The sequence below is a fragment of the Vombatus ursinus genome, unplaced genomic scaffold, assembly GCF_900497805.2.
Source record: "Vombatus ursinus unplaced genomic scaffold, bare-nosed wombat genome assembly UNPS02014171.1, whole genome shotgun sequence".
NCBI lineage: Eukaryota > Metazoa > Chordata > Mammalia > Diprotodontia > Vombatidae > Vombatus > Vombatus ursinus.
In genome coordinates, this window is record NW_020953949.1 from 4,676,320 (window position 1) to 4,702,588 (window position 26,269).

The 26,269-nt window shown below is 38.0% G+C and overlaps 1 protein-coding gene across 3 annotated transcripts in view; it reads left to right on the top strand.

The window, feature by feature from the left end:
- The first annotated feature begins 496 nt into the window (after nucleotides 1-496).
- The window catches only part of SLX4 (SLX4 structure-specific endonuclease subunit), a 42,141-nt gene continuing 16,368 nt past the window's right edge, over nucleotides 497-26,269 (top strand). Inside the window, exons 1-10 of one of the 3 annotated variants that reach the window (XM_027859696.1) lie at nucleotides 497-556; nucleotides 4,852-5,628; nucleotides 6,561-6,785; nucleotides 8,021-8,207; nucleotides 9,149-9,364; nucleotides 15,308-15,510; nucleotides 15,655-15,968; nucleotides 17,180-17,441; nucleotides 18,487-18,575; nucleotides 19,760-19,906. In XM_027859696.1, coding sequence (XP_027715497.1) covers nucleotides 5,271-5,628; nucleotides 6,561-6,785; nucleotides 8,021-8,207; nucleotides 9,149-9,364; nucleotides 15,308-15,510; nucleotides 15,655-15,968; nucleotides 17,180-17,441; nucleotides 18,487-18,575; nucleotides 19,760-19,906 — 2,001 coding nt within the window. In that variant the 5' untranslated portion in view covers nucleotides 497-556; nucleotides 4,852-5,270. Of the gene's footprint in view, nucleotides 557-716; nucleotides 789-4,851; nucleotides 5,629-6,560; nucleotides 6,786-8,020; nucleotides 8,208-9,148; nucleotides 9,365-15,307; nucleotides 15,511-15,654; nucleotides 15,969-17,179; nucleotides 17,442-18,486; nucleotides 18,576-19,759; nucleotides 19,907-26,269 lie in introns of those variants that run through there. The other 2 variants (XM_027859698.1, XM_027859697.1) reach the window with 2 other exon arrangements.

A 26,269-nucleotide genomic window follows, 5' to 3' on the forward strand; every position in this document is an offset into this window, starting at 1 on the left:
TATCTCTAGCGCCTGGCACATAGTAGGCTGCTTGTGCACTTGACCGGAGGGAGGTGGGCAGGGTCCATGGACGCAAGGAGGCCAAGCCGTTTGGGGCCAGAGAAAAGGCCTTATCTCCCAGTTAATCAATGGTAACTGTTTTTTGTGTTTTTTTTGGAGCGGGGGTGAGGGAGGTGTTAGTGGGTCGGCAGTCAGATTTCAAGGGGTGGAACAGCGGCCATTGAGAAAGTGGAGGTGACGAGAGTAAATGACCCCCAAATCTTTTTCCTCCAGGAGCTAAAGTCTGTTGGCTAAATCCCAAGCCACAACCGCTCCATTCCTGGCCACTACCCCAGCGCCCGGGAGGCTCGCCCTGGACACTCTGGCTTCGCAGCCCTCCCCAGGGACGCTTCCGAAATGCGCTGTGGGAGACCCCGGTGACCGCGCTTGCGCCGACGTGCCCAGCGGCGAGAGAGGGAGGCAGCGCGCCTGCGCAGGAGGTAACGCGCCTGCGCCTGCGCGGGCGAGGACGAGGTCGTTTGCAGAGGAGGCAGTCACAGTTGCCGGAGCCCTTGGGGTAGGAGAAGCGGCGCGAAGGGGTGGGAAGATTGCGTGGTAGAAGTCGCTATCCTCCCTTGACTCCGTGACGTGGGCCGTTGGGCACCTTCCTGCCCCTTGCGAGGCAGACGGGCAGTCCTTTTTTTCCGTTCTTTTTATGCTGGTGGCCTGGGTCTGTTTGCAGAGCCGTCGGCTCTTCCCCACTGCCCCCCGGCACGCCCGGGCACGTCCCCTGCGCGGCTGGACCCAGGGTGGGTTTGGGGAATGAGGGCGGTGGGGCCCAGTTAGTGCTCTGAAGCCCCCCTTTCGGGAAATGCAACCTGGGGCGACCCCGGAACGTGGCCTGTCAGCCGGCCCTATCCTGGTGCCTGGTGCTGTCACTGCCGGCCGGGGGAATCCTGGTGTTCCCGGTGTGAGGAGGCTGTTTAGGGGCTTTGGGCCTTGTTAGAGACTGACTGGCATGTGCTGGTTCTAGGGAGTCCAGGCTGACTTGCCAGTGTTTAGAGAACTCAGTGCCTTCCATTACCCCGGTTTTTACTTACTGTATGTACATAATGCTTTGTAAAATAGAGGCATAAGTCTTGGCATCCCTGGGCCAAGTGCCTCTTCTCCAGTCTCTTCCTTTCTTCCGTGCCTTGTCTTCCATTTGATCATTCATTTGACAAATGTGCTCCTGTACATCAGTGATCAGCACTGAGAGGGTTACAAAGATGTCCCTGCACCCAAGGAGCTCACTGTATAGTAGCGAGTAGCTGAGGAGTGGGATGACAAGTGTACAGAGAACACGAGACTGAATTCTGTAAGGCTAGGTGCCCAGAGGACTATGGTGTTTAGGAGAAGGGAGGGAGATCAGGAAAGTTTTCGTGAATGGGTAGAATTTCAACAGGTTGAGGGATGCAGAGCCATGGAAAATTTGTATTAAAGGAGTCTTCTCCCTCTTGTGTCCTCTCTTCCACCAGTCTTTCATGTCGTTTGTTTGCCCTCTCCCAATTTTTCATTCCTCTTGTCTCTCCTTTCACTTCTTTTTTTTTTTTTGTCTCTTCTTTACTTCTCTGCCTCTCTTCTTGATGTGTCCATAGTCCAAGGGCTGTGGAAGCTTCTCTAATAACCAGAATTAATTTGAATGTCTCTTTACTATTCTCCTAAACCCACAGACACTTCAGGAGCTTCCTGGTCCTGAGCCTTGGCTTTTGGGAAGAGGCAGCATTTGCTTGAGAATTCAATATTTCTTTTACTTTCCCTCCTCACAATATTTTCTATTTTTTTCATGTAGTATCATATCAAATTTAAGCTTCATGGGAGGGATTAATTTTTCTTGTAATCCTCATAGAATAGCACAGTGCTTTGTATGTAGTAAATGCTTAATAAATACTTATTGAACTTTATTTCAGCAACTAATACAAATCTTCAGCATACTCACAATTTAATAACTTCAAACAGTCAAGTAAGATAGCATAGAAGAGTGATGAAGGCTGGTAGTATATTCAGTCATACACATTAGTATTTTTCCTTTCCTTAACAAAAAAAAAGAAATGTATCAGCCACTCAGTCAATAAGCATTTATTTATTAAGGACCTCCTACTATGTGCCAGGCACTGTGCTAAGTGCTTGAGGTACAAAGAAAGCAAAAGATTCTTGAGCTCATAATCTAATGGGGGAAATAACAAGCAAACAATTATGTAGAAACAAGCTATATACAGGATAAATAGGAAATCATCAACAGAGGGAAGGCACTAGAATGATGAGGGATTGGGAAAAGCATCCTGAAGAAGGTGGGATTTTAGCTGGAACTTGAAGGAAGCTGCAGAAGCCAGGATGTAGAGATGCGAGGAAAAAGAATTACAGGCATGGGAGACAGCTAATGAAAATGCTGGGGGCAGCTAGGTGGTACAGTGGATAGAGTACCGGCCCTGGAGTCAGGAGGACCTGAGTTCAAATCTAGTCTTAGACACTTGACACTTACTAGCTGTGTGACCGTGGGCAAAGTCACTTAACCCCATTGCCTAGCAAAAACAAATGAAAAAAACCAGCCAAACAGAAAATGCCTGGAGTTGAGAGATGGAATGTTTTGTTTATGGAACAACAAGGAGTCCAGTGTCACTATAATGAGGGTGTGTGTGTGTCTACGTGTCTGTCTGTCTGTCTTTGAAGGAGGGTGTGTATATGGAGAGGAGCAGTGGATTATAAGGTGTAAGAAAAAGGGAAAGGTATGTATTTGAGAGGATTAGGGGCAATAGGTTATGAAGGGTTTTGAACATCAACGGGGAATTTTAGATTTAATCCTGGAGGTGAGACAGAGAGCCCCTGGAGTTAATGGAGTAAGGGAGTGACATAGTTGGACTTGCTCTTTAGGAAAATTGCTTTGGCATCTAAATAGAGCATGGATTGTGGTAGAGAGTAGTGGCAGGCCAGCCAACCAGCAGGCTATTGCAGTAGTCCAGGCATAATATGAGGGCCTATATCAGGGCGGTGGCAGTGTCAGACAGAAGGTGTTGTATTCTAGAGATGTTGTAAAAATGAAATCGACAGGTTTTACTAATGTATTTAATACGGGGGGTGGTGAGAGATAGTAAAATGGAAGATGACACCTAGGTTGAGAGCCTGAGGGACTGAGAGAATGGTGGTGCCCTCATAATAATAGGAAAATTTGGAAAGGAGGAAGGTTTAGATGAATTCAGTTTTGGATATGTTGAGTTTAAGATGTTTCCAGGACATCCACTTAAAAATGTCTAATAGACACTTGGAGATGTGAGCCTAGAGGTCAAGAGAGAAGTTAGGGCAGGATAGGTAGATTTGAGAATCATCAGCATAGAGTTGATAATTAAATCCATGGGAGCTGATGAGATCAAGTGAAGTAGTATATAGGGAGAAGAGAAGATGGCCCAGGACAGAACTCTGTGAGACACCCATGGTTAATGGCATAACCTGGATGAGGATCCAGCAAAAGAGGCTGGGGAGTGGTGTGATTGGTAGGAGGAGAACCAGGAGAGAGTAGCATCCTAAAAACCCAGAGAGAAGAGAATATCAGGGAGGAGAGGGTGATCAACTGTGGCAAAGGCAGCAGAGAAGTCAAGGAGAATGAGGATTGAGAAAAGGCCATTGGATGTTTTTGAGCCAAGTTTTGTTGCTATGTTATATTACAATATATATTGTTGCTTTATACGTGATTGATGCTGAAGAAACTTGCTAACTTGATTCAGTTCCACAAACATTAAGAACTTAATATATGTCCTTATGCTATTTTGGTTGCTGGAGATACAAAGATAAAATATCCCAATTTTCCTTTGAGTTTTGTTTTAATATTTGCTTACTAAGATCAGTTTGTTTTACCTTTAGACAACTGGGGCAGTTCAGTGACTTTAGGTATATATTTCCAAATTGCTTTCCAGAATGACTGGACAGTTCACAGCTCTACTAATGTGCCTGTCCTCTCATATCCCCTCCAACATTTTCCATTTTTGTTATCTTTGCCAATCTGATGAGTGTGAGGTGGAACTTTCAAGTTGTTTTAATTTATATCTTTCTAATAATTAGTGATTTGTAGCACTTTTTTCATGTGGCTGTTGATAGTTTGCTTTTGAAAAATGCCTGTTCACATCCTTTGACTATCAGGAATGGCTCTTGTTTATGTATATTCATATTTGTTTCCTTGTATATTATATATCAGATCTTTATCAGCAAATGTTTTCCTCCAGCTAACTGTTTCCCTTCCAAATTTAACTGCCTTGATTTTGTTTGTACAAAAAGTTTTTCAATTTTGTATGATCATAATTGTTTTGTCTTCTGTGATCCTCTGTATCTTTTATTTGGTCAAGAACTCTTCCCCTGTCCATAGTTGTGAAAAATATCTTCTTCTCTGCCCATATACTTTATTTTTTTTGGGGGGGTGGTGGTGAGGCAATTGGGGGTAAGTGACTTGCCTAGGGTCACACGGCTAATAAGTGTCAAATATCCAAGGCCGGATTTGAACTCAGGTCCTCCTGACTCCAGAGCTGGTGCTCTATCCACTGTGCCACCTAGCTGCCCTCTTCTACTTTATTTTCTATCTAAGTCTTACAATCCATTTGGAGCTTACTGTGGTGTATGGTATGAAATGTTGGTTCAAACCACATTTTTGCCAGCCTGTTTTCCAGTTGTAGTTTTGTTGTTAGTGCTTATTGTAACACTCCCTTGGTGGTGCTTCAGTGTTTTGAAAGGGATATTGCTGCTTTGAAGACTCAGCCTCCCCCTTAAGCTCCAGTCCTTGTTGGAAAGGAATGGCATAAGATGACAAAACTTAAATTTCATTTAAATATTTTTTTTTGTTTCCTACAGATACAGAAGTAGACTCTAGATAATTAACCAAGCTTATTTCACTGCCATGGAGATCTGAGATAATCACCTGAGTTCCAAGTGGGTCCATACTCTGCTTTAGAAGTTTGTGTTGGAAAACAAGAAATTCTTCCGGGGGAAACCTAAAAGATTGTGCTTAACTTAATGCCCAGACTGAAGAGAAATGTTTTAAACTACTATGGAGGGCAAAGAAATATATTTTGCTCTCCTTAAAACATAGATATACTTACTGTGAAAGTGTCCTGGTGGGAAGAACAGAGGCACGAAAACAAAGATAAGTCTTGGATTTATACTGTGTATAAATAGATTTATACTTACAGTTTTACTCATATTCTCATCTTTGTATGCATATACTGATTCTCCTCTGGATATCAATCTGAATGTGTTAAAAAAAATAGTTGATGGATGAATCAGATGATGATTTTAATGAACTATGCTCCAAACTTCTTCGAAGGGTGAGGAAGAAAGGGGCCAAAGAAGACCTAGGAGAAACAAGGACTCAGAAGGAGGCTAGTAGCATTCAAACAAAAAGCAAATTGAAAAGGACCAAACTTCCTCCTAAGACCAAAATCAGCCATGACTCCACAGAAAAGAAAACAGAGCTGGGCAAGAGAGGTCCAGCACCAGGGAATGAAGGAAGATGTGAAGTCACTTCCCATGAAAGCAGAGTGGCCTCTACTTCAAAAAGAGAGGGAGACATTCTTGCAGCCACTCAGAAAGAACCTGGGCCACAACCAAGTCAGCCAAAAACCTGGACAGGTAAACAAATTAAAATTCCTGTTTTCTTTTAATCTCTGATTTCAATATTTAATTTTTTCCAATTACTCATAAAAACAAAACTTAACATTTCTTTTTTTAAAGATGTGGAGTTCCAAATTCTCTCCCTCCTTCCCCTCCTCCCTCAATGGGAAAGCAAGCAATTTTATATAGGTTATATATTGCAGACATGCAAACATATTTTGTTATGTTGTAAAAGAAAACAGACCAAAAAAACCCCATGAAAACAATAAAGTAAAAAATAATATGCTTTGATCTACATTCAGACTCTATCAGTTCTCCTCTGGAGGTGGATAGCATTTTTCATCATAATTCCTTCAGAATGATCTTGGATCTTTGTATTGCTGAGAATAGCTAAATTATTCACAGTTGATCATTGTACAACAATGCTGTTACTGTGTAAAATGTTCTTCTGGTTCTGCTCTGGTTTACTTTGTATCAGTTCAAGTAATTTTTTCCAGGTCTTTCTGAAAGTATCCTGCTCATCATTTTAAAATTTTTTCAAAAAAAATTTTTATTCATTTTGAATTTAAATACAAAAAGACACACACACATAAAAAAGAAGATTCAGTATAAAACCATGAATTTCCATTTCACACTGTTTCCTTTTTTTGAAAAACTATGTAATAAATATTACACATCACTTTCAAAACTACCCTGCTTTTCTATGCTTCCTTCTAAGTTTTCTTTTGTTCTCTGCTGTGTACTTTTTATTTTTTTCTCTCTCTCAATACTATCTCTGTGAGAAAAGCTCCAAATCCGTTGTCAATAAAAAATACTATTCAGACTTAAGAATCAGAGAATATGTCAATGAGGGCTATATTTAAAATAGACTGCTTTACCTTGTATTTTAGAACAGGATGTTATTACTCTGTATAAGATGAATAGTTTTATATATATTTTTTCCCTGTCAGTAGGTGTTGTAGATGATTCTTCTCAGACAGCATCACACTGTTTGACTGCTTTGTTACCAAGTGTCTCCAAACCCCGGGCAGCAGAGCTGGTATTGCGAAAAATGCAGCAGTTCAAGAGAACAGATCCAGAAAGGTTGAAACATGCCCCTGAAGATTGTTCAGTGGAGACTGTACTTAAAGAAAACGTCTCAGAATCCAGTCAGGAGGAGGATACACAGAACAGTGGTAAGGTATCTTCTGAACAGAGTCAAGAGGTTACAATTAGGGAATAGAAGGTAGGATACCTAGTATTGTTTCTCAGATTTGAGATGGTCTCCAGTCTTTCTTACATCCTAAGCAGTGCAAATCCACCTCTCTGTTAAGAGAATACAAAGGGAAAAGGCATGGGGTAATTAGCCTGATGTTGGATCTATAGCAATAGTCAGCGTTAACATTGTCTATGGGAATGGAGTTATCGGTCCATTTATTTGAGATCTATCTTAAGACTAGAACTGTTCGCTCCATTGATGTACATCAGACCCATCAGGCAGATGATGTCCCTGGCCTCTAGACATCAATCATAATTTGTCTTTTAGATAAGGGAAGGACTTCAGCATTGGGCCAAGTGGATTCAAAGTTCTGCCCTTTGTGATTGAGATGTAAACACTTCATAATATTAAAGGTTGAGATTCAAGGAAAGAATGTGGATTTAGAGAAAAGTTAGTTCCCACCATCTAATCAGCAACCCAGTAAATATATGGTATCTGAAGCATTACCTTTCAGCCAATACAGGGAAGATAAAAAGCAAGTGCTTTAGACTTGTCATTCCTGCATTTTGCCTTCACTAAATCTGTGGCAGGTCTTGGACAACTGGAGCCTTAGTATTCGATAGCCAAGCTTTCTAGTCACTTGGTTTGGTATATAGAGTCTTTTCCACTTAGTGGTACTCACTGGCCTGTCATTTGACACCACATGAAATGAGAAGGGGCTTTACCATTTTTTCCTTATCTTTAATTTTTTTTTTTACTATTTGTCTTTATCTTGCACACACACCCTTCTCCCTTAATAAATCTCAGTAATCTGTGTCAGTCTGTCCCTCATTTTTGCATCTTTAATGCCATACTTCTCTACTGAGAGGAGAGAGATATGTTTCCTCCTCTTTTGTTTGAGACAAAGATTAAGCCATTTATCGTTTTGCAAGAGTATGTTATCTAGCTCATAAGAATTTAGTCAGTGGACTAATGTTGGATTCTAATGTTCTTCAATTGACTAGGTTGACTGGGGTCCGCGTGTCCTAGCAGCCAAGAAAATCTTTTTTTTTTTTTTTCCCAAGAAAACCTTTTTTAAAACTCTGTAAAGATGAAAGGGTTGGACTAAATTATCTCTAAGGTCCCTCCTGCCATTATTATGCCATGATTTTAAAATGTAAATTTCTAGAGAGAAATTTTCCCTTTAAGAAGATTTATTTTTTTTCCCCTTAGGAAATATGCCGGGGCTTACTGTGACAGAGAGTGACGCAGCTCTGGCCTTGGCTTTACAGCAGGAATTTGGTCAGGAGACCCCACAGAATTCAGACAGTCTGGAGCAGGAGGGTTTGTTTTTCTGTCAGATTTGTCAGAAGGATCTCTCAGCCATGAATGCTGTTCGAAGGGAACAACATGTTAACAGGTTAGACCAGCTTACATTGTTGCATCTCTAGGTTACCATCTAGTTTAATGGCCACATCAGTGTTGTATTTGCTATGATGTTAATCTTGGAAGCTTTATAATATTAATACTAATTATACTTTGTTGCTGAAAAGAACACTTGTTAATGGAAACGTCACTGACCAAAACTCTGCTTTCCTTCCCCCAACTTCCTCCTCATATACTTGGTCTGTGCTCCTTAGTCTAAGCATAGCAGTTCTTAAAACTGTGGGTTACCACCCCATATGGGGTTGTGTAAATGAATGTGGGGGATTGTGAAAAATTTGGCAACAGTAGAAGGTTTCTGAACATGCGATGACCAAAAATTAATTGAAAATCAAATGTGTAATGAATCCGAGGTGTTTCTGGCAGCGCTAGTCTGTGTTGCATCATGTGACTTCACTGCAGCCTTTGTTCTGAATACAGCATTGACAATTATAAAATAAAAATATCAGTCAATTCTGAAAAACTTTGAAGATGCTCTCTGTCCCGCAGTATCAAGTATTCCACCAAGATTTAATTCTTTATGTAAAAATAAGCAAGCACATCAATCTCATTAGTATATAAATTTGTTTTCATCTTTAATAAATGGTAAAACTATATGTATATCAAAGAATTGTTTTAAAGAAAATTTCTTTATGATTTACTATCAGTAAATGTTTGATTTATATACCTGTTTTGTATACCTATGTGCATGGGGTCACATAAAAATTTCTTGGGCGCAAAGATGTCATGAGTGGAAAAAGTTTAAGAAGCCCTGGTCTAAGAGGTTGCCCAATTCTTATACAGAGACTCTTTATAACAGGGCACATGGTTTATATGCTGTTTGTTGTGAAATGTTTTCATGTTTTCACATGTTTTCTAAATTTTTGTCATAATGTACCATGCCATAAAGGATTTTTTATTTTGCGTTTTCTTCTGTAGATGCTTAGATGAGTCAGAGAAGTCACTGGAACCTGCCTCTATTGCACCCAAGATCCCAGAATGCCCAATCTGCGGCAAGCCATTCACTACTTCAAAGAGCAGAAATAGTCATTTGAAACAGTGTGCGGTCAAGATGGAAGTTTCTCCCCAGCAACTAGTCCAGGCAGTCAGGCTGCAGACATTTCAGCCTGATGAGAACTTCCCATCAGCATCAAGGTGAGTCATGGAAAGAGTGAAGAAGTTCAGTAATGCAATTTTGTTGTCCTTTGTTTTCTTAAAACTGGAAGTGTGGTTTATTTTATTATTTTATAGACTTTTCACATTTTTTGAGAAACAAATCAAACATCCAGGGCCACCCACCTTGATTAAAGTATTAAGTTGACACATAATTCCTACTGAAGAGTAAATGATTTGAGGAAGGAATAAGTCATGTTCATAATAAGCAAATGGTATATTACAGGCTTTCCTCCTCTCGAGGACTTTGAAATTAGAATAGTCATTTATCTGGAATGGTTTAGTGGTGGCTCTTCCTGAAGGTATGATAGGCACTCTCATGAGAACCTCTCTAATCATATGGTTCTTTGTCTGTAAATAACAAATAATTCCTGTGATTCTGCAGTTTAACCTGTTGAACTGTAAAGTTTCCCTTCAACGGAAACAACCCGTCTGTCATATCTATTAATACTAGGCAAATTGCCAAAATTGCAGAGCAATCAGATGTGTCAATAGCTCTCAAGCTCTCAAGTTTTAAATAGAATTTTGGAACCATTTAGGAAAATATTTGCATGAATTAAATGCTTTAATGCTAGTGTAGTGCAATTTGGTTACAGTTAGGAAAATAAGTTCTGTTTTTTGGAGTGGGGGCCACCCAAACCTGAAGACAGGGTAAACTTTTTTCCTATTGTTCAACAATAGGTCTCAGTGCTTAACATAGCTAAGTTGCCCAGACTCGTTTTTATTTGATAATTCTTTGCTGTGAATGCTGAAGCAAAAATTAGGGAGAAATTGGCTGTAGGGGATAAGGGACCAAAGGCAGTTGACTTTTTTTTTACCTGGTCCACCAATATACATAGTGGTATTGATCACAGTGATATCTGGCCATCATTGGCCATCAACAGAGAAGGATGAAAGAAACAGGAATGAATGGGTCTGCCTATGTTGGACATTTTGAGGCTTTATCTGAGCCATCCCTTTGTCTAGTAGGAATACACTTAGACTGTCTCACATAGATAAAAATGTCCTTTATTTTTTTTAAATACAAGAAGAAAAAAAGAGCAAATGTGTATATGTGAAGTGCTCCATTATCAGTAAAAAAACAGTAATAATTTTGGTGTTCTTGAAAGAACATTGAACCTTTTGTTGTGTATAACAGTAAGGGTATAGTAGCTATTTGTTGTTGTTATTCAGTCATTTTAGTCACATCTGACTCTTTGTGACTTCTTTTGGAGTTTTCTTGGAAAAGATACTAGAGTGATTTGCCATTTCCTTCTCCAGCTTTTGTATTTATAGATGAGGAACTGAGGCAAATAAGGTTAAGTGACTTGCCCAGGGTCACACAGCTAGTTAAGTATCTGAGGCCAGATTTGAACTCAGGAGGATGAATTCTCCTGACTTCAGGCCCAGCACCATATCCTCTGTGCCATCTGGCTGGTAGCTTTACTTTGGAGGGAGATTTCCACAGCTATAGATTTGATGTCATTTTGCCTATAGGTTGTAGTTTCTCAGACCATTGTTTCCTTCCACATATCCCAACAGGATAAGTTTTGGACAGCAGGCACAAAATAAAGGACCCCTAAGCAGACAGGGAGGTTCCAAGTTACCTTGGAAGTTTCTGATTCACTTAGAGGGTTTTCACTAGATTTAGGACGCACAGAACTTCCCTGGGATCTTTCAAGATGGTCCAGGGGTATAGACCTCCAGAGGTATAGACCAGGGACCTTCTCATCCACCCCATCCAGAGAGCTCAAAAACATTCGCATCAGCCACACAGAATGCCTAATGACTAATTCAGTATAGGGAAAGTGGTGTTTGGGTTTGACACCCCAAAGATAATTCTAAGTGTTGCAGCTTTATTTATTTCTTCTGCCAGCCAGGGGTGGGGAACCTGTGGCCTCCAGGCCACATGTGGCCCTCTAGGTCCTTGGGTGCAGCCTTTTCATTGAGTCCAAGTTTTATAGAACAAATCCTTTTATTAAGGGGATTTGTTCTGTGAAGTTTGGATTCAGTCAAAGGGCTGCACTTGAGGACCTAGAGGGACACATGTGGCCTGGAGGCTGCAGGTTCCCCACCCCTGTGTCTAGCCTATTTCTAGTCTCAGATGCCCATTGTAACCTCTTCAGCCAGAAAATCCCACCAGTTATGCTCCTTCAACCCAAATTATCAAAGAAAACCTGATAGATAAGCCAGTATATTGACTTAGTTGTGCCATTTGGTAATATTGCTAAGTTTAGCTGTAGGGAGTACTAGCTTGGAATCTTTAAATCCAATTATTTTCATTTATTTTTAAATATTTCATATTTTATTTTGAACTTAAATGCCAAAAAAGAGGATTTCTATGTACATATCACAGCACATAAAGAAGACTCTATTTTTAGCTATGAATCTCCATGTCACATCACTTGCTTTTTAAAAATAAAAAGTATTTAATTCTACTTGCTGACTTTTGAATCTGTCCTAATCATCTGTACTTCCTTTTGAACCGTGCATTTAAAAAAATGTTTCAATGACCTTTTTCTTTTGTAAATGTTACTATTGAAAACTCTCCCTCCTCTTGCAGCCCCTCTCCACCATTAGGGTAGAGAGAAAGAAATGAGAAAAAAAAAGTATGTCTTTGCATCTTGTGGTTATCACTTCTTCTTTTATCTGTTTCAGTCAGATAATAGTAAGGCTCATGCCTGCTCCTACAGCCCTGCCTCCAGTTTATACATTCTTATCTCACATTACAGTTAGGGAAATAGCAAGTTCTACCCCCTTGCCAGGGTATTCCTGCTTTACCCTCCCTTTTTTCCCCCTCTTCAAATACTAAGAACAGAACCATTCCACACCTTCATTTTTCGTGTTTAACTCCCTCAAATACCTTTTGAAGATATAAAGATCTGAAGAGATGCTTTTGTCTTATCCCCGTAACAGAATATTAGCATTACTTCCAATTGCTCAATTAAATTTACCTTTCTTAGTTTCTCTAGAGTTTTGTGTTTGTATTTCAAAGTTCCTACTCATCTTTGCTCTTTTCATCAGAAAATGCTTAAAAGTCCTCTGTTTCATTGAAGGTCCATTTTTTCCCCTTTTAGATTATACTTGTGTTTTGCAACATAAATTATTTTTGATTGTAAGGCCAAATCTTTTGTCTTTTGGAATTAGTATATTCCATGATCTCCTCTGGCTCTTAGAAACTGCCAGATCGTGTGTGATGCTGACTTGGTCCTGGGTACTTGAATTCCTTTCTGAATGGAACTCTGAATTTTGTTTTTGTAAGAGTTTTGTGTAAAGTTTTGTGGGAACTCTAAATTTTGACTATGATATTCTTGGGACTTTTCCTTTTGATGACACCTTTAGGAAGTAGTCTGTGGATTCTTTCTTCACTTGGCCCTCTGGTTCTAATAGATGTAGGCAATTTTGAGCTATACTTTCTTGAGATATGATGCCCAAGGCTTTTTTTTTTTTTACAATGGTTTTCAAGAAGTATAATGATTCTTAAATTTTCTCCTTGGCCTGTTTTCTAAGTCATTTTTATATCAGATATCTTATATTTTATTTTATTTTTTTCAATTTTTTAATTTTGTTCTAACATTTCTTTGTATGGAGTAATTGATTTCTGTTTGGTCTCTTCTGGTTTTCAGGGAGACCTTTTCTTGGGGAAGAGCCACTTTCTCTTCTAAGCTACTTATTCTTCTTTTAATTCTTTCTTCCAAAGCTTCAATTTCATTTTGTAATCTCTTGCTTATTTCTTCTAGGTATTCATGTAGTTCTTGGGACATCCATTTTTTTTCTTTTGCGTCTGTGCTTGTAGTTAGGATTTATAGCCACTAATTTTTTACACAGTTTGGTGGGTTGTTTTTTTTTTAAAATTAATGCCCTAACTTTAGTTCTCAGATTGGGGCTTTCTGCCAGGGCCAGACTTCAGTCTTTGCTGTACTTCTGGGGGAGTTGGTTGCCCCTGCTTAGTCTTGTCCTTTGTCCCCTGGGTTCCTGTGCCCACCTGAATCTCCCCGGATTAAGCCTCCCTGAATCTTTGAGGTTTCAAGGGCTGGATTTTCATTGCCTTCTCTAGCATCTCAGGACAGACTGAGCCCCTATGAGCTCCTGTGATCTGGGGTTTCTCATGATGAGGTGAGGAGAAGGAGGGCAGGTAAATTCACTACCCTAGGACTTTTTGACAATCCTGGACACTGAGACTTTCTTGGGAGTCTTCTACTCTTGTGGCCTGTGGACACAGCCATGCAAGCAACTTGTCTGGTTGATTTAGTGCTTGATTTGCTAGGAGGGGGAAGCGCAGACTGTTTGTAAAGTTTTGGAATAAAAGAAACCATATTATATTTCTTGATGATTATTTGGTCTGGTGAAAAATTCAAGATTTTGGCAGGAAATCTATAATTCAGTTATTGGAAGTAATTTTCCTTGGGGCTGGGAGGGTAGAAAGTACATCTGCATGAAGAAAGGGATCCTTTCTTACCTATCTATGAAGGGAATTCTCCAAAGAGGCATCAGAATTTTCTGTAGAAATGATTGGTGGGGTACAGGGAAAGCAGGGATTGGGCTATTATGGGTGTCTGTAATTCTAAACTTAATTATAGAATATTTTCACATCTGATCTGAGCAGAATTACCATAAATCATCTTTAAATGTGTTTACTGGAAAACTCAGCTGATATTCTCCCATTGACAAATGGTCAAAGACTATGAAAGACATTTTTCAAAGGGAAAAAAAATCCAAGCTATCAATAGGTATATGGAAAAAAATGCTCTAAATCACTAATAATTAGAAAAATGAATTTAAAGCTGCCCTGAAGTTCTATCTCACACCTATCAGATTGACAGAGTTGACCAAGAAGGAAAATGACAAATGTTGGAAGGGCTATTAAAAAACAGACTCACTAATTAATAATTAATTAGCTCACTACTGGTGGAGCTGTGAATTAGTCTAGCTGTCTGGAAAGCAATTTGGAGCTCTACCCCCCAAAGCTACTAAACTGTGCTTTGTATCTATTTGATCACTGGGTCACCTTTGATCAGTGATACTACTGGATATCAAACCTCAGAGATATCAAAGAAAGAGTAAAAGGACCCAAATATATAAAAATATTAATAACACCTCTTCTGTGGTGGCAAAAATCTAGAAACCAAGGGAGTGCCCATCAATTAGAAAATGGCAAAACAAAATGTAGTATTGGAATGTAATGGAGGTATCATCATGCTGTTTTAAAAAAAGATGAAAGGGATGATTTAAAAAAAAACTGCAAATACTTGGATAAACTGATATAGAATGAAGTGAGCAAAACCAGGAAAACAATTTATACAATAACAGCAACTTTGAAAGACTTAACTCTGATCTGTGCAATGACCAATCACCATTCCAGAGGTCTGGTGATGAGGTAGTAGACTCAGGGTGCAGAATAAGATATTTTTTGGACTTGACCAGGTGAGAAATCTGTTTTGCTTGATTATGGATATTTGTCAGAAGATTTGTTTTTGTTCCTGAAAAAAAGAAAGCCTGGGTTGAGACCAGTAGCCCTAAATATAGAATATTCTATACTAACATAGAATATTTGCTCAGTATTAAGCAACATCCTTTTTTTTTTTCTTGAGATTTTAGAATCTTGAACAAAGTGGGAAAATAAGAAAAGTTAATAGCACAGCAGAAACATGTTTCAAATGTTTGAAGAGTTGAATTGTTTAGTTACTGCTTTGACATTTGACTTCTGCCTTCTAAAATCTGGATTGAATAGTACAATATTATAAAGTAGTTCACTACTCTAATCTTTTTTTTTTTTTTTTTTGTGAGGCAATTGGGGTTAAGTGAGTTGCTCAGAGTGTTGTGTCAGAGGCCAGATTTGAACTCAGGTCCTCCTGTCTGCAGGGTTGGTGTTCTATCCACTGCACCACCTAGCTGCCCCATACTCTAATCCTTATTAACTTTTCTTTTGTGGCTCTTTGTTTTCAGCAAACCAGTTAGCGAGTCAAAGAGGAAAGGGTCAACCAATGAAAAGAAACCACAGAAAAGGCGGAAGATATCCAAGACAGAGGCCATGTCAGAGGACCTCCTTGTTGCAATGGCAATGTCCCATTCTCTGATGGAGCAATCTAAGACAGTGACAAATGATAATCTTGGAAATGTGTTTCCAAACAACATAAGGCCAGGAGCAGGTACGTGAGAGTAGTGCTACATTAGGTCATAAGAGATCCTAGGTTCTTTTTCATTTTATTCATTCAGAACATGTTGCTGTACAGATTTCAGTGTCAGTAGATTCATTCTGTTATTGATCCATATTGTTTTCTGTTTATCTTTAGAGAAGAAAAGTCGTAAGAGGAAACTTGTTTCCCCACCTCAATTGTTAGTTCAAGATTCAGAGACTTACCTTCAACAGATACAGGATCGAATTGCTATTCTACTCACGGAGGAATTCCAGTTATCCAGCACTCCACCCCTTCCATTGAGCAAAATTTTGAAAGAAGAGATGGGCAAGGCACCTTGGTGTCTGCTGCAGCCTGAAGAAAAACAAGGCATTCTGTGGAAGGGCAGCTCTTTGACAGGAGCTTGGCCTCTGGAGTCTTTTTATACTAAAGGATTAGACCCTCCTATTTTACCCTGGAAACCTACGAAGGTGAGATTTTTCCCATGATCACATCTTGTGGAGATGTTGGGGTAGAGCTAATGGATACAGAGTTCTCCTAGGTGTTAGGGCACTTCTCCTGGCACTGCCATTGACTGTGGAAGTTGGAGTACTTTAGGATTCAGTTTTTTTATCTATAAAGTGCTTATTTTACAAGGTAAGGACCTATGAGATAAGTCTGACTCTTACTTCTAGCCAGTTACAGGTAGAACAACTATATATGTAAGTCTGGTTAATATATAGATACACTGGCCTAACATTCATTGATAGATGGTATGAGGTGAAACAACCATATAGCTTTCCATAGGAACAAAATTATAAATAACATGGTAAACATACTGACACTTAAGAGGCTCAAGGGTTTACTCAGATGGTTGTTGACCATCCAGTTCATTTCACAAATATAACATTATAATAGGGTTCTGAAGTGAGTGGGGTTTATGATATATTATTGACTTTATTTTGAAATGATAGTCAGAAGAAGCTATAGTAGATGTAGTTTATAGCACCAAGAGAAGGAGATATGTGAGATTTCATTTCCCTCCTTCCTTAATTTTGATCTCTTCCAAGTAGACATGCCTTTGATTTTCTAAATCAGTATCACTACAGATATGTGGCTTATTGTATCTTCCCTTCAGGAACTTTCTTGGGTATAAGTTTGAGAATCAAATAGAGGAGTTTAGGAATAGCCCTTTGTGGAATCAGAAAGATGGACAGAAGTTCCCTGAGGGTCCTTCCAACCCTTAGAGCCTAGAACCCAGTGGTCATTCAGATTTACTTGGGAACTAGGTACCTTTCAGGTATTTTCCCTGTAACTAAATCCCTCTCTAAGGGCATTCGTACATACCAGTATTGTTGCTTACTTTAAGAATAAAAAGCTTTAAATAAGTAAATAAAAAGCATTTGGTAAATCTTAAAGCTGTATAGAAATGCACGCTGTTGTTCAGATTCCTGGTATTAGAGGAGGTAGTGTAGTACAATGGAAAGGGCACTGAACTTAGGGTCAGAAGAAACCTGAGTTCAAATCTTCCTCTGACTAGCTTACTAGCTATGAAGTCTGTCTCCCTGCAACTCAGTTTCCTCATCTGTAGAATAGGGACAATATTTATTGTACCTACCTTTTGTACAATGTATCATATAGCTGCTCAGCCAACATCAATAAATATAATAATGTAATTGGGTTGGGTTTTGGTTTATTTTAGAATTCAGAAAGGGGGCCCCTGCTGCCATTAATGGCATTTAGCCAGTCCAAGCCAGATGTGCAAGACCTTCCTGCCTTCAGTGATCCCACTTCTGAAGGCTTTAACTTTAAAACTCCAGAAGAGCCTAATTCCAGGAGGCAGTCACTTTCCGGTAGCCAGAAAGACCATCAGACTCTGCAGGTCCTTATCGATCTGGCCGGAGAAGGGCTGACTCTCACCCAGTGGAACAGCGGTGCTGAGACCCATTCCAGAAGTCTATCAGGTAAGACCCTTGTGGTCAGGCCCGTTTTCCACAGCCCTCCAGAGACGCGTTATTCATTTAACTTTGGCTGTGATAGTCCACGGAGATTGTTTCTTGGTTTAGGAAATTCTAAACTACTTTGAAATTTCATGTGAGAGCAACCTCATCTCTGTAGTTGCTTCCATTTGAGCCACACAGTTAAATGTGAAATGAGCAGTTGTGGCTATGCTTACATCCCTCAGCCTGGAAAATAAAACAAAACATTTTCCAAGGGCAAGTAATAGTTTAGAATGGTCTTATTTATTTTTCTAAAAATGTACCTGCTTGTTGGGAGGGCAGGCTGGCAAAAATGTTTTGTGAGATGTTAATTTTTTTTACTTGTGTGATAAGGAAATCTCATCCATGAGGAAATGTGATATAGTGAAGAGAGCACTGGTCTTAGAATCAAATTTCAGCTCTACCATTTGCTAACCTCTGGTCTTGGGCAAGTCAAGTAACCTCCAAGAGCCCTAGTTTCCCCTTCAGTAAAATGGGGGAAATCACGTGTGCACTAACAACTGTAAGGTGATTGTAATGATTAAATGATGCTGTATGTAAAGCAACTTTTTATTTTTATTTATTTATTTTTTGATTTTTGGTGAGGCAATCAGGGTTAAGTGACTTGCCCAGGGTCACACAGCTAGTAAGTGTCAAATGTCTGAAGCTGGATTTGAGCTCAGGTCCTCCTGACTCCAAGGCCAGAGCTGTATTCACTGCGTCACCTAGCTGCCCTTTAAAGCAACTTTTAAAGAAAATTTTTATTGATGTCTTTATTATTGTATCACCTAAAGTTCCTTCTCTAGCTATCCCTTCTACTCCCCTCTACCAGAATACCATCCCATATAATGTAATTTTTTCATTTTTGTGATTTTTAAAATCATAAGTAAATAGTCTGATCATTATAAGCACCCAAGGCTTTCGCAGCCTGATTTCATCCTGAGACAGTTTCTCTGTGTCCCTAGTATTTGATTTTGCTATTTTTTCTTGCTTAGAATGTGATTTTTCTTTTCATCTGCACTTTCATAAGGGAAAGATCTGGAGTCCTGTGATCTTCCGTTGACTGGATTTGTCTTATCACCCAGAGAGAAGAAACACTGGAGAAACAGCAATTCTGCAGTAAGGGTTTATTTTTTTCAAAGTGTTATAATTCTTTTTACTTATTCTTAATTTTTAAAAATCATGAACTAGAAAATGATCAAACATGAACACTTTCATATACAAAGAAGACTAAAAAAAAAAAGGATTGCACATGAAACTGTAAATCTGTTCCCTACAGCTCCTTTTTAGTAAGTGCCTCAAATGCTTATTACCTGTATGACCCTGAGCAAAAGTCACTTATCCACTGTCAGCCTCAGTTCTCCCTTATGTGAAATGGGGATAATAATAGCACCTCCTTCAAAGGGTTGTTGTGAGAATGAAATGAGAGAATTTGTCACGTGCTTTTCAAATCTTAAACTGCTGTATTAATACAACGTATGGCTGTTAGATTTATAATTTTTTTTAGTTTAACGTTTTCCTTGGTTTGTCCCAGTTACTGTCAGCTGCAGTTGCTTTGTGTGCATGGTAAAATGGACTTGCTAAGTTGCTTCACATCTACTCTCTTGATTCTACTTAAAGAATAGATATTCTTAACCTATATTGTTTCACGGATGCCATCTCAGAATAATGTTTTTACATGCATGAAATAGAATATGTAAGATTTTACAGAGGAAACCAAATATATTGAAATACAGTTATCAAAATAATTTTTTTAAAAAGTTCACAGACCTCAGATTAAGAATCTTTGCTATAGAAGATCACTTCTCTTCATCTATAGCTATACCTATGATAGCTTTTGCCCTAAGTCAGTAGAAGGCCACCAAGAATTGTTACTGTCCTGCCACCTAAAGTATGACCAAAACCATTTGTACTAATGTCTAATGTCCTAATGTCCCTAATCCACATAATTGGCTTCTTCGTGAAGTATTTGCTCTGTGGATTTTTATGGGAATGACTTCATGACACTGGCCTAAAGAGCCAAGAAATGGTTGTCATTGGTGTGTATTTTCTTTACATTTTGGTCAGCAGGGCCACCCATTCATCTGTGAATACCTTCCAGTTTTCCTTAACTGAAATAGCCAGCATATCTATCCTCCGAAGTGTTTATCCTAAATAATTAGATTTGAAATTCGTTAGATGTGAAGCTTCCATTTGTCATAATGTCATCCTACCATTATATTGTAGTGAGACTGGTTGGAATAGATTAGCCTCTTTGTTAGAGAAGTAGAAAATGGATGTTTTCATCCCTTTTATTTTTTCAGCTGTCACTTAGTTTGCTATCTGCTGATTTTGGTGCAATGGTCAACAACCCCCACCTGAGTGATGTGCAGTTTCAGATGGACTCTGGAGATGTGCTATGTGCTCACATGTTTGTGCTTTATGCACGATGCCCACGTCTCATTCAGCTTGTAAGTATGGTTACAGATTAAAGCCTATTTTTTTAATATAACCACTTTCTCTTCTTTGTATATTCTTCTTACTCTTCATCTTTTTTGTCTTTTTGCTACCTTTTGTCCTTTATCTCCCTTTCCCATCACAGTATCCTTAACTTCTGTCCCAAACATTTTTCTCTTTACTTTCATGTTCTTTCCATTTTGTCCTTTTAAAAAAATTTCCTTTTTCATTATGAACTTAATAAATATCAACAAATATGAAAGGGAATTGTGGGAAGATGGGGACTTGCTAGTACATGTAAGAGCCCAGGTCCTCTGCAAACACTCCAGTGAGAATTAGAAATGCATCACTCTAAAAATCACAAAGAAATATGGAGAATCACCCTGCTTAGGAAAACAAAGGGGGACCTCTGGAGTCCTATGGAGACCCTGGGATAAACAGTGGAAACCAGGACCTTGGTGGAAAGTGGAGTCCCAGGAGACGCTGCCCAGGGCCACTTGGCACTAGCAGGCTGAGCCTGGCAGTGACCCTAGCCCAGACTGAACTATTCCTGAAGCCTATAACAGAGAGCAGACCCAGGGAGTCCCAGGCAGGGTCTATTATGGCACTGATTACCCAAGCCCAGCTTTGGGAGAATGACCCCAGATAATATCCAGCTCAAGTAGGCACTTGTAGAAGGAGCTTAATAAAGGAATAGTCCCTGAGTATAAGCACAGGGAGGAAGATGCCAAGCAGAGCCTAAAGTAGGGGGAGGTCCTGGTGTCTGGTGACAAGAGGATGCCCTGAGACAGAGCCCAGCACTGAAGGAACCCCAGAATCCGTTGAAGGATGGGGCTTCTCTAGGCTTCCATAATCAGGACCAGGAAAACTCTGTCCATGCCATTCAGTTGAGGAGGTTGACACAAGTGCAGGTCCCTCACCCAAGGTACTAAGACAGATGAGTTGAGCAAACCAAGAAAATTGCTGAATGCCAGAAGGAAATGCCTTGGTTTGAGGGACACTGAAGGGGTAAATCCTGGAAAGAATCCTACAACAAGTCCAGGGAAAGCTTTGAAGAAAAAACATGCTGGCCAAATAAACTGTAGGAGTATCTAGAAGAAATAAAAGAAGATGATACAGAATAGTATAGCCAGGGAGGAAAAATAGGAAAGCTGACACATTAGAACAGATGGTGGAAAATCTCATTCAAGAACTGAATGCTTGTAAAATTAGGATGGGAGAAACAGAACGCATCAGCTCAATGAGGCAATAGGAAATATTGAAACAAAGTCAAAAGGTTGGTGGGGGGGGTGGCGAGAAGAAAATGTAAGAATTGATATCTCAAAAAAACAACCGACCTAAAAAACAGGTCAAAGAGAGAGAATCTAAGAATGATCAGATTCTCTGAAAAACCTCATATTGTAAAGTCTAGATACTATATTTGAGGAAATTATACATGAAAACAGCCCAGAACTCTTAGAACCAAGGGGAAAATAAAAATAGAAGGAATACACTGTTTATCTCTAGGAACAAATCCCACAAGGAAAACTACCAGGAATATATTAGCCAAAATCCAAAGCTTCTAGGTCAAAGAAAAATACTCTAATCAGTCAAAAGGATTGAATTCAAGTACCATAGAGACACACTAAGTATCCCATAAGACTCACCTGCTGCCAGTTTAAAGAGAGGAGAGAACTTGTAACAAGATAATTCCAAAAGGTAAGGGATATAGGCTTACAACCAAGGACAACCTGTCCAGGATAACTAAAGGTAATCATACAGGAGGAAATTGGATCTTTAATGTAACAGAGGATTTCTAAGCAGTCCTTATGAAAAAGGCCAGAACTGAATAGACATTTCAAAATGGAAACACAGGTGCCAGCAGAAACATAGCTGGTGTACACATATTTGTTTAATTAAAAGGAACTGCGTAGGAAAGAGTTTTTTACATTTTAATAAGGGGATAAGAAACAAATGTCTTCTCAAAACCCTAATATTTATAAGTGTCATTGAGAAAGTAAAAATGACAAGAGGGTCATTTTGTCCTGTTTTAATGGTCTCAGGAAAAGACAAAAATGGGAGAAGGAAGGGACTATACTGGGGAAAAAGAAGGAACAAAGAAAGTGAAATTACTATTGCTTAGAAGTTCATAAGGTAAAGAGTATGTTGCCCTGAAGGAAAGGGTAGGGGGGCAAATATCCATGAATTTCACTTTCATCTGAATCAGATAAAGAAAGATTGAATACAGTTACATATACAAACTCAGATTTTGGTATAAAAATACATGAAACTAGGGGCAGCTAGGTGGTATAGTAGATAGAGCACTGGCCCTGAAGTCAGGAGGACCTCAGTTCAAATCCAGCCTCAGACCAAACACTTGACACTTACTAGCTGTATGACCCTAGGCAAGTCACTTAACCCCAATTGCCTAAAAAAAAAAAAAAACCATGAAACTCAAAAGGGAAATAGTCAGGGACAGGGATAAGAGGAGAGAAGGGTCTAAAAGGGAGGGAAGGATAGAAAAAAGAATAGTCAGAAACAAAACAAATGAATGTTGGAAGGAGCATTGTGAAGAGATACAATTCTTTACCACCTTATTTTTAAAGTAGAAGGTGGGAGTAAAGAGAAGAAAAAGTACAAAAGAAAAGGATGAGGGAAATATACAATTAACAGTCAAACATGGATGTGAGTGGGATATTTAGGGATGATCTCATCCATAAAATGGAAAAGGATAGTAGAATGTCTTAGAAAACAAAATCCAACAGTATGTAGAGTTTTACATAGAATTAAAATGAGTTGGAGCAAAATCTGCAATGCTTTAGCTCAACTAAAAGCAGGGGTAGCAAACATGATTTCAGATGGAACTAGAGTAAATATAGAAAAGTAAAAAAGATTAGTATTGAAATTACATTATACTAAAAGGCACCATAGATAATTAATGACAATACTTAATATATATGCAACTAATAGCATAACATCCAAAAGGAAAAGTGAATTAGGAGGAGAAATACAATAAAATTAATAGTGGTAAATTTAATGCATCATCCCTTTCAGACCTAGATAAATAAGTACCTGAATAGAGCTTTAGAAAAATTAGAAATGATAGCTCTCTGGTGATTAGTAAAATGGTATAGAATTTACATACCTTTAGCTATACATTAAAATTGACCATGTATTGGAACATAAAGACCTCACCAAAAATGTGAAAGACAGAAATATTTATCACATCATTTACTATCACAGTGTGATAAAAACTGTATTCAATAAAAGGTCCTTAAAGAAGTAATTAAAAAGTAACTGGAGACTAAATAACATAATTCTAAAGAATTGATGAGTCAAAGAACAAATTTTGGAAAAAGTAGAAAATTTAAACAAAGCAAATGACAATAATGAGGCATATCAAAACTTATGGGATGCAGCTAATGCAATTCAGAGAGGAAATGTTATATTTTTAAACACTTTCATAAACAAAAGAGAAAATGAATTGATGAATGGGGCATGCAATTAGAAAAAACTTGAACAAATCAGAAATCTCTAACAAAGTAAAAAAATCTGAAAATAAAAGATAAAAAGACCATTGAATGATAAAAATAGGAGCTGAGGTTTTTTGGGGGGGGAGAGGGAGGGGAATAAAATAAGCAGCAAGTCTGACTTTTTTAAATAGAAAGGAAAACCATATTGTTTATATCAGAAATGAAAAAAGAATTTATAATAATGAAAAGGAAATAAAGGACATTATTAGAAACAATTTTGCCTAGTTATGTGCTTACAAAACTGGTAACTTAAAGGAAATAGATGAATACTTAACAAAAACATAAAATACCCACATTAGCAGAAGAAATAAACTATATAATCCAATATCAGAAAGTGAAATTGAACAAATGATAAATGAACACTTGAACATTGATCCAAAAAGCAAAAATTGATGTAAAAAATTAAAATATTAGGCAGTAGATTTACAACATATTAGAAAAATTACACACTATGACCAGGTTGGGTTTCAAGATTGGTTCGACATAAGAGAAAATATAAATATAATAAACCTTGTTAATAGAAATTATATGAATCATATTATTATATTGGTAGATGCTAAAAACTTGATAAAACACTCATTTCTATTAAAAACTAGAAATCATAGGAACAAGTAGACTTTCCGTTAACTGGAGTAAATAATATCCAAATTTAAGTGCAAACATATGTCGTGGGAAAAAGTTCCTTCCAATAAAATCAGAGGTAAAACAATGATACTGATTATCACTTCTGTTTAATATAGTGCTAGAAACGCTAGCTATAATGATAAGAAAAGAAATTTAAGAAGTAAACATTCACAAAGAAGAAACAAAATTATTGCTTTTCTGAGATATGATAGTGCCCTTAGAGAGCCCTAGGAAATCATCTAAAAAAAATTGAAACAGTAACTAGCAAAGTTGCAGGATACAAGATAAATCTCCGTAAATCACCAGCATTTCTGTTAACAAGTAAAATTTAGCAAGAAGAGAAATAACTACAGAGGCTATAAAATATTTGGGAATGGACCTTTCAAGATTCACCTAGGATATGAATCCAACTATAAAATACTTGTAGAAATAAAGACAACCCTAAATAATTGGAGAAACATTGAACTGCTCATGGGTAGGTCAAGCCAATATAATAAAATTGATAGTACTCTTTTACTTACTCGGGGCTATACTGATCAACCAAAGGAATATTTGATAGAGCTAGAAAAAATAATAGTGAAATTCATATGGAGGAATAAAAGATCAAGAATTTCATGGGTAATAAAAAGTAAGAAGGAATGGGGTCTAACAACTGTAGTACCAAGCAGTAATCATTAAAAGTATTTGGTACTTGTTTTTTAAAAAGGGAGGTCAATCAATGGAACAAGTTAGGTCACCATCATGCTGAGCAAACAGATACAGTAGCCTGATGTTTGATAAACACAGAGACTTCAGTTACTTGGGGAAGGACTGCTAAGAAAAGTGGACAGCAGTCTGGCAGAAATTAAGTTTGGCTCAATACCACCCTGTATACTAAGATAAGTTCAGAATGGATGCTTTACCTAGATATAAAAAAAGTTACACATAAATTAGAGGAGCAAGGAAGAAATTACCTTTTGGATTTATGGATGAGGAAGAGTTCATAACTAAACAACTGATAGAGTATCTCACGAGATAAAATCAACAATTTTGATTGTATAAAATTGGAAGTTTTTGCACAAACAAATCTAATATAGTTAGAAGGAAAACAAGTAACTAGGAAAAAAAATCTTTGCAGCAAGTTTCACCTATAAAGGTCTCATATCCAAGATATATAAGGAACTAATTCAGATTTATAAATCTTAGAACCACCTCCCAAAAGGTAAAGGGATATGAGCAGGGAATTTTCAAAGGAAGAAATTCAGGTTAACAACAACCATATGAATAAATGCTCTAAATCACTAATAATTAGAGAAATTAAAATTAAAGCAATTTTGAGATTCTATCTCATACCCATCAGAATGGCAAAAATGACCAAAAAAGGAAAATTATAAATGTTGGTGAGGCTGTGGAAAAACAGGTACACTAGTCCACTTTTGGTGGATCTGTGAATTGGTCCAACCATTCTATTAAGCAATTTGGAACTATGCCAAAAAAGTAATGAAACTGTGCCTACCCTTTGACCCAATTATACCACCATTAGACTTGTACCCTGAAGAAACAGGAAAAGGATCTATGTGATTTTTCTTGCCTTTTCAGTGTGTAGGGGAGGAGGGAGGGAGAGAGTTTAGAATTGAAAATAAAATTTTATATGAAAATATTTGAAGTGGCTTTTTTTTGTTGTAGCCAAAAATTGGCATTCAGAGTATGCCCTGTTGAGGAATGATGGAACAAATTATAGGATATGAATGTGATAAAATATTACTGTGCCATAAAAAATGGCAAAATGAACAATTTCAGAGGAAATCTGGGAAACTTTTATGAACTCGTGCACAGGGAGTTGAACTGTACCAGAACTATTTATATAGAGATAATGACATTATGGAGCAAAATAACTTTGAAATACTTAGAACTCTGATTGAAATTATAGGCCACAAGTTCAAAAGAATGAAGATGAAATAGGTCACTCATCTCCTACCAGAACGGTGAATAGCTTAAAATTCAAAAAAAGACATATGTTTTTTGATCTGGCCAATATGGAAAATTTTTTTTCAAATTATATGTGTGTGTATTTTTAAGTTTTTTCCCCCCATCTCAATAGGGGGTGAATAGAGGGAGGGATAGATTAATAAAAGATTAATTTTTTTAATGAGATAAAAATGTTTTATACACATGAACTTTTCCCTATACAAAATCCATAAACAACAAGCATTTTTTTTTTGTTGTTAAGGAGCTCATAGTTTAATAGGGGAGACAATATGC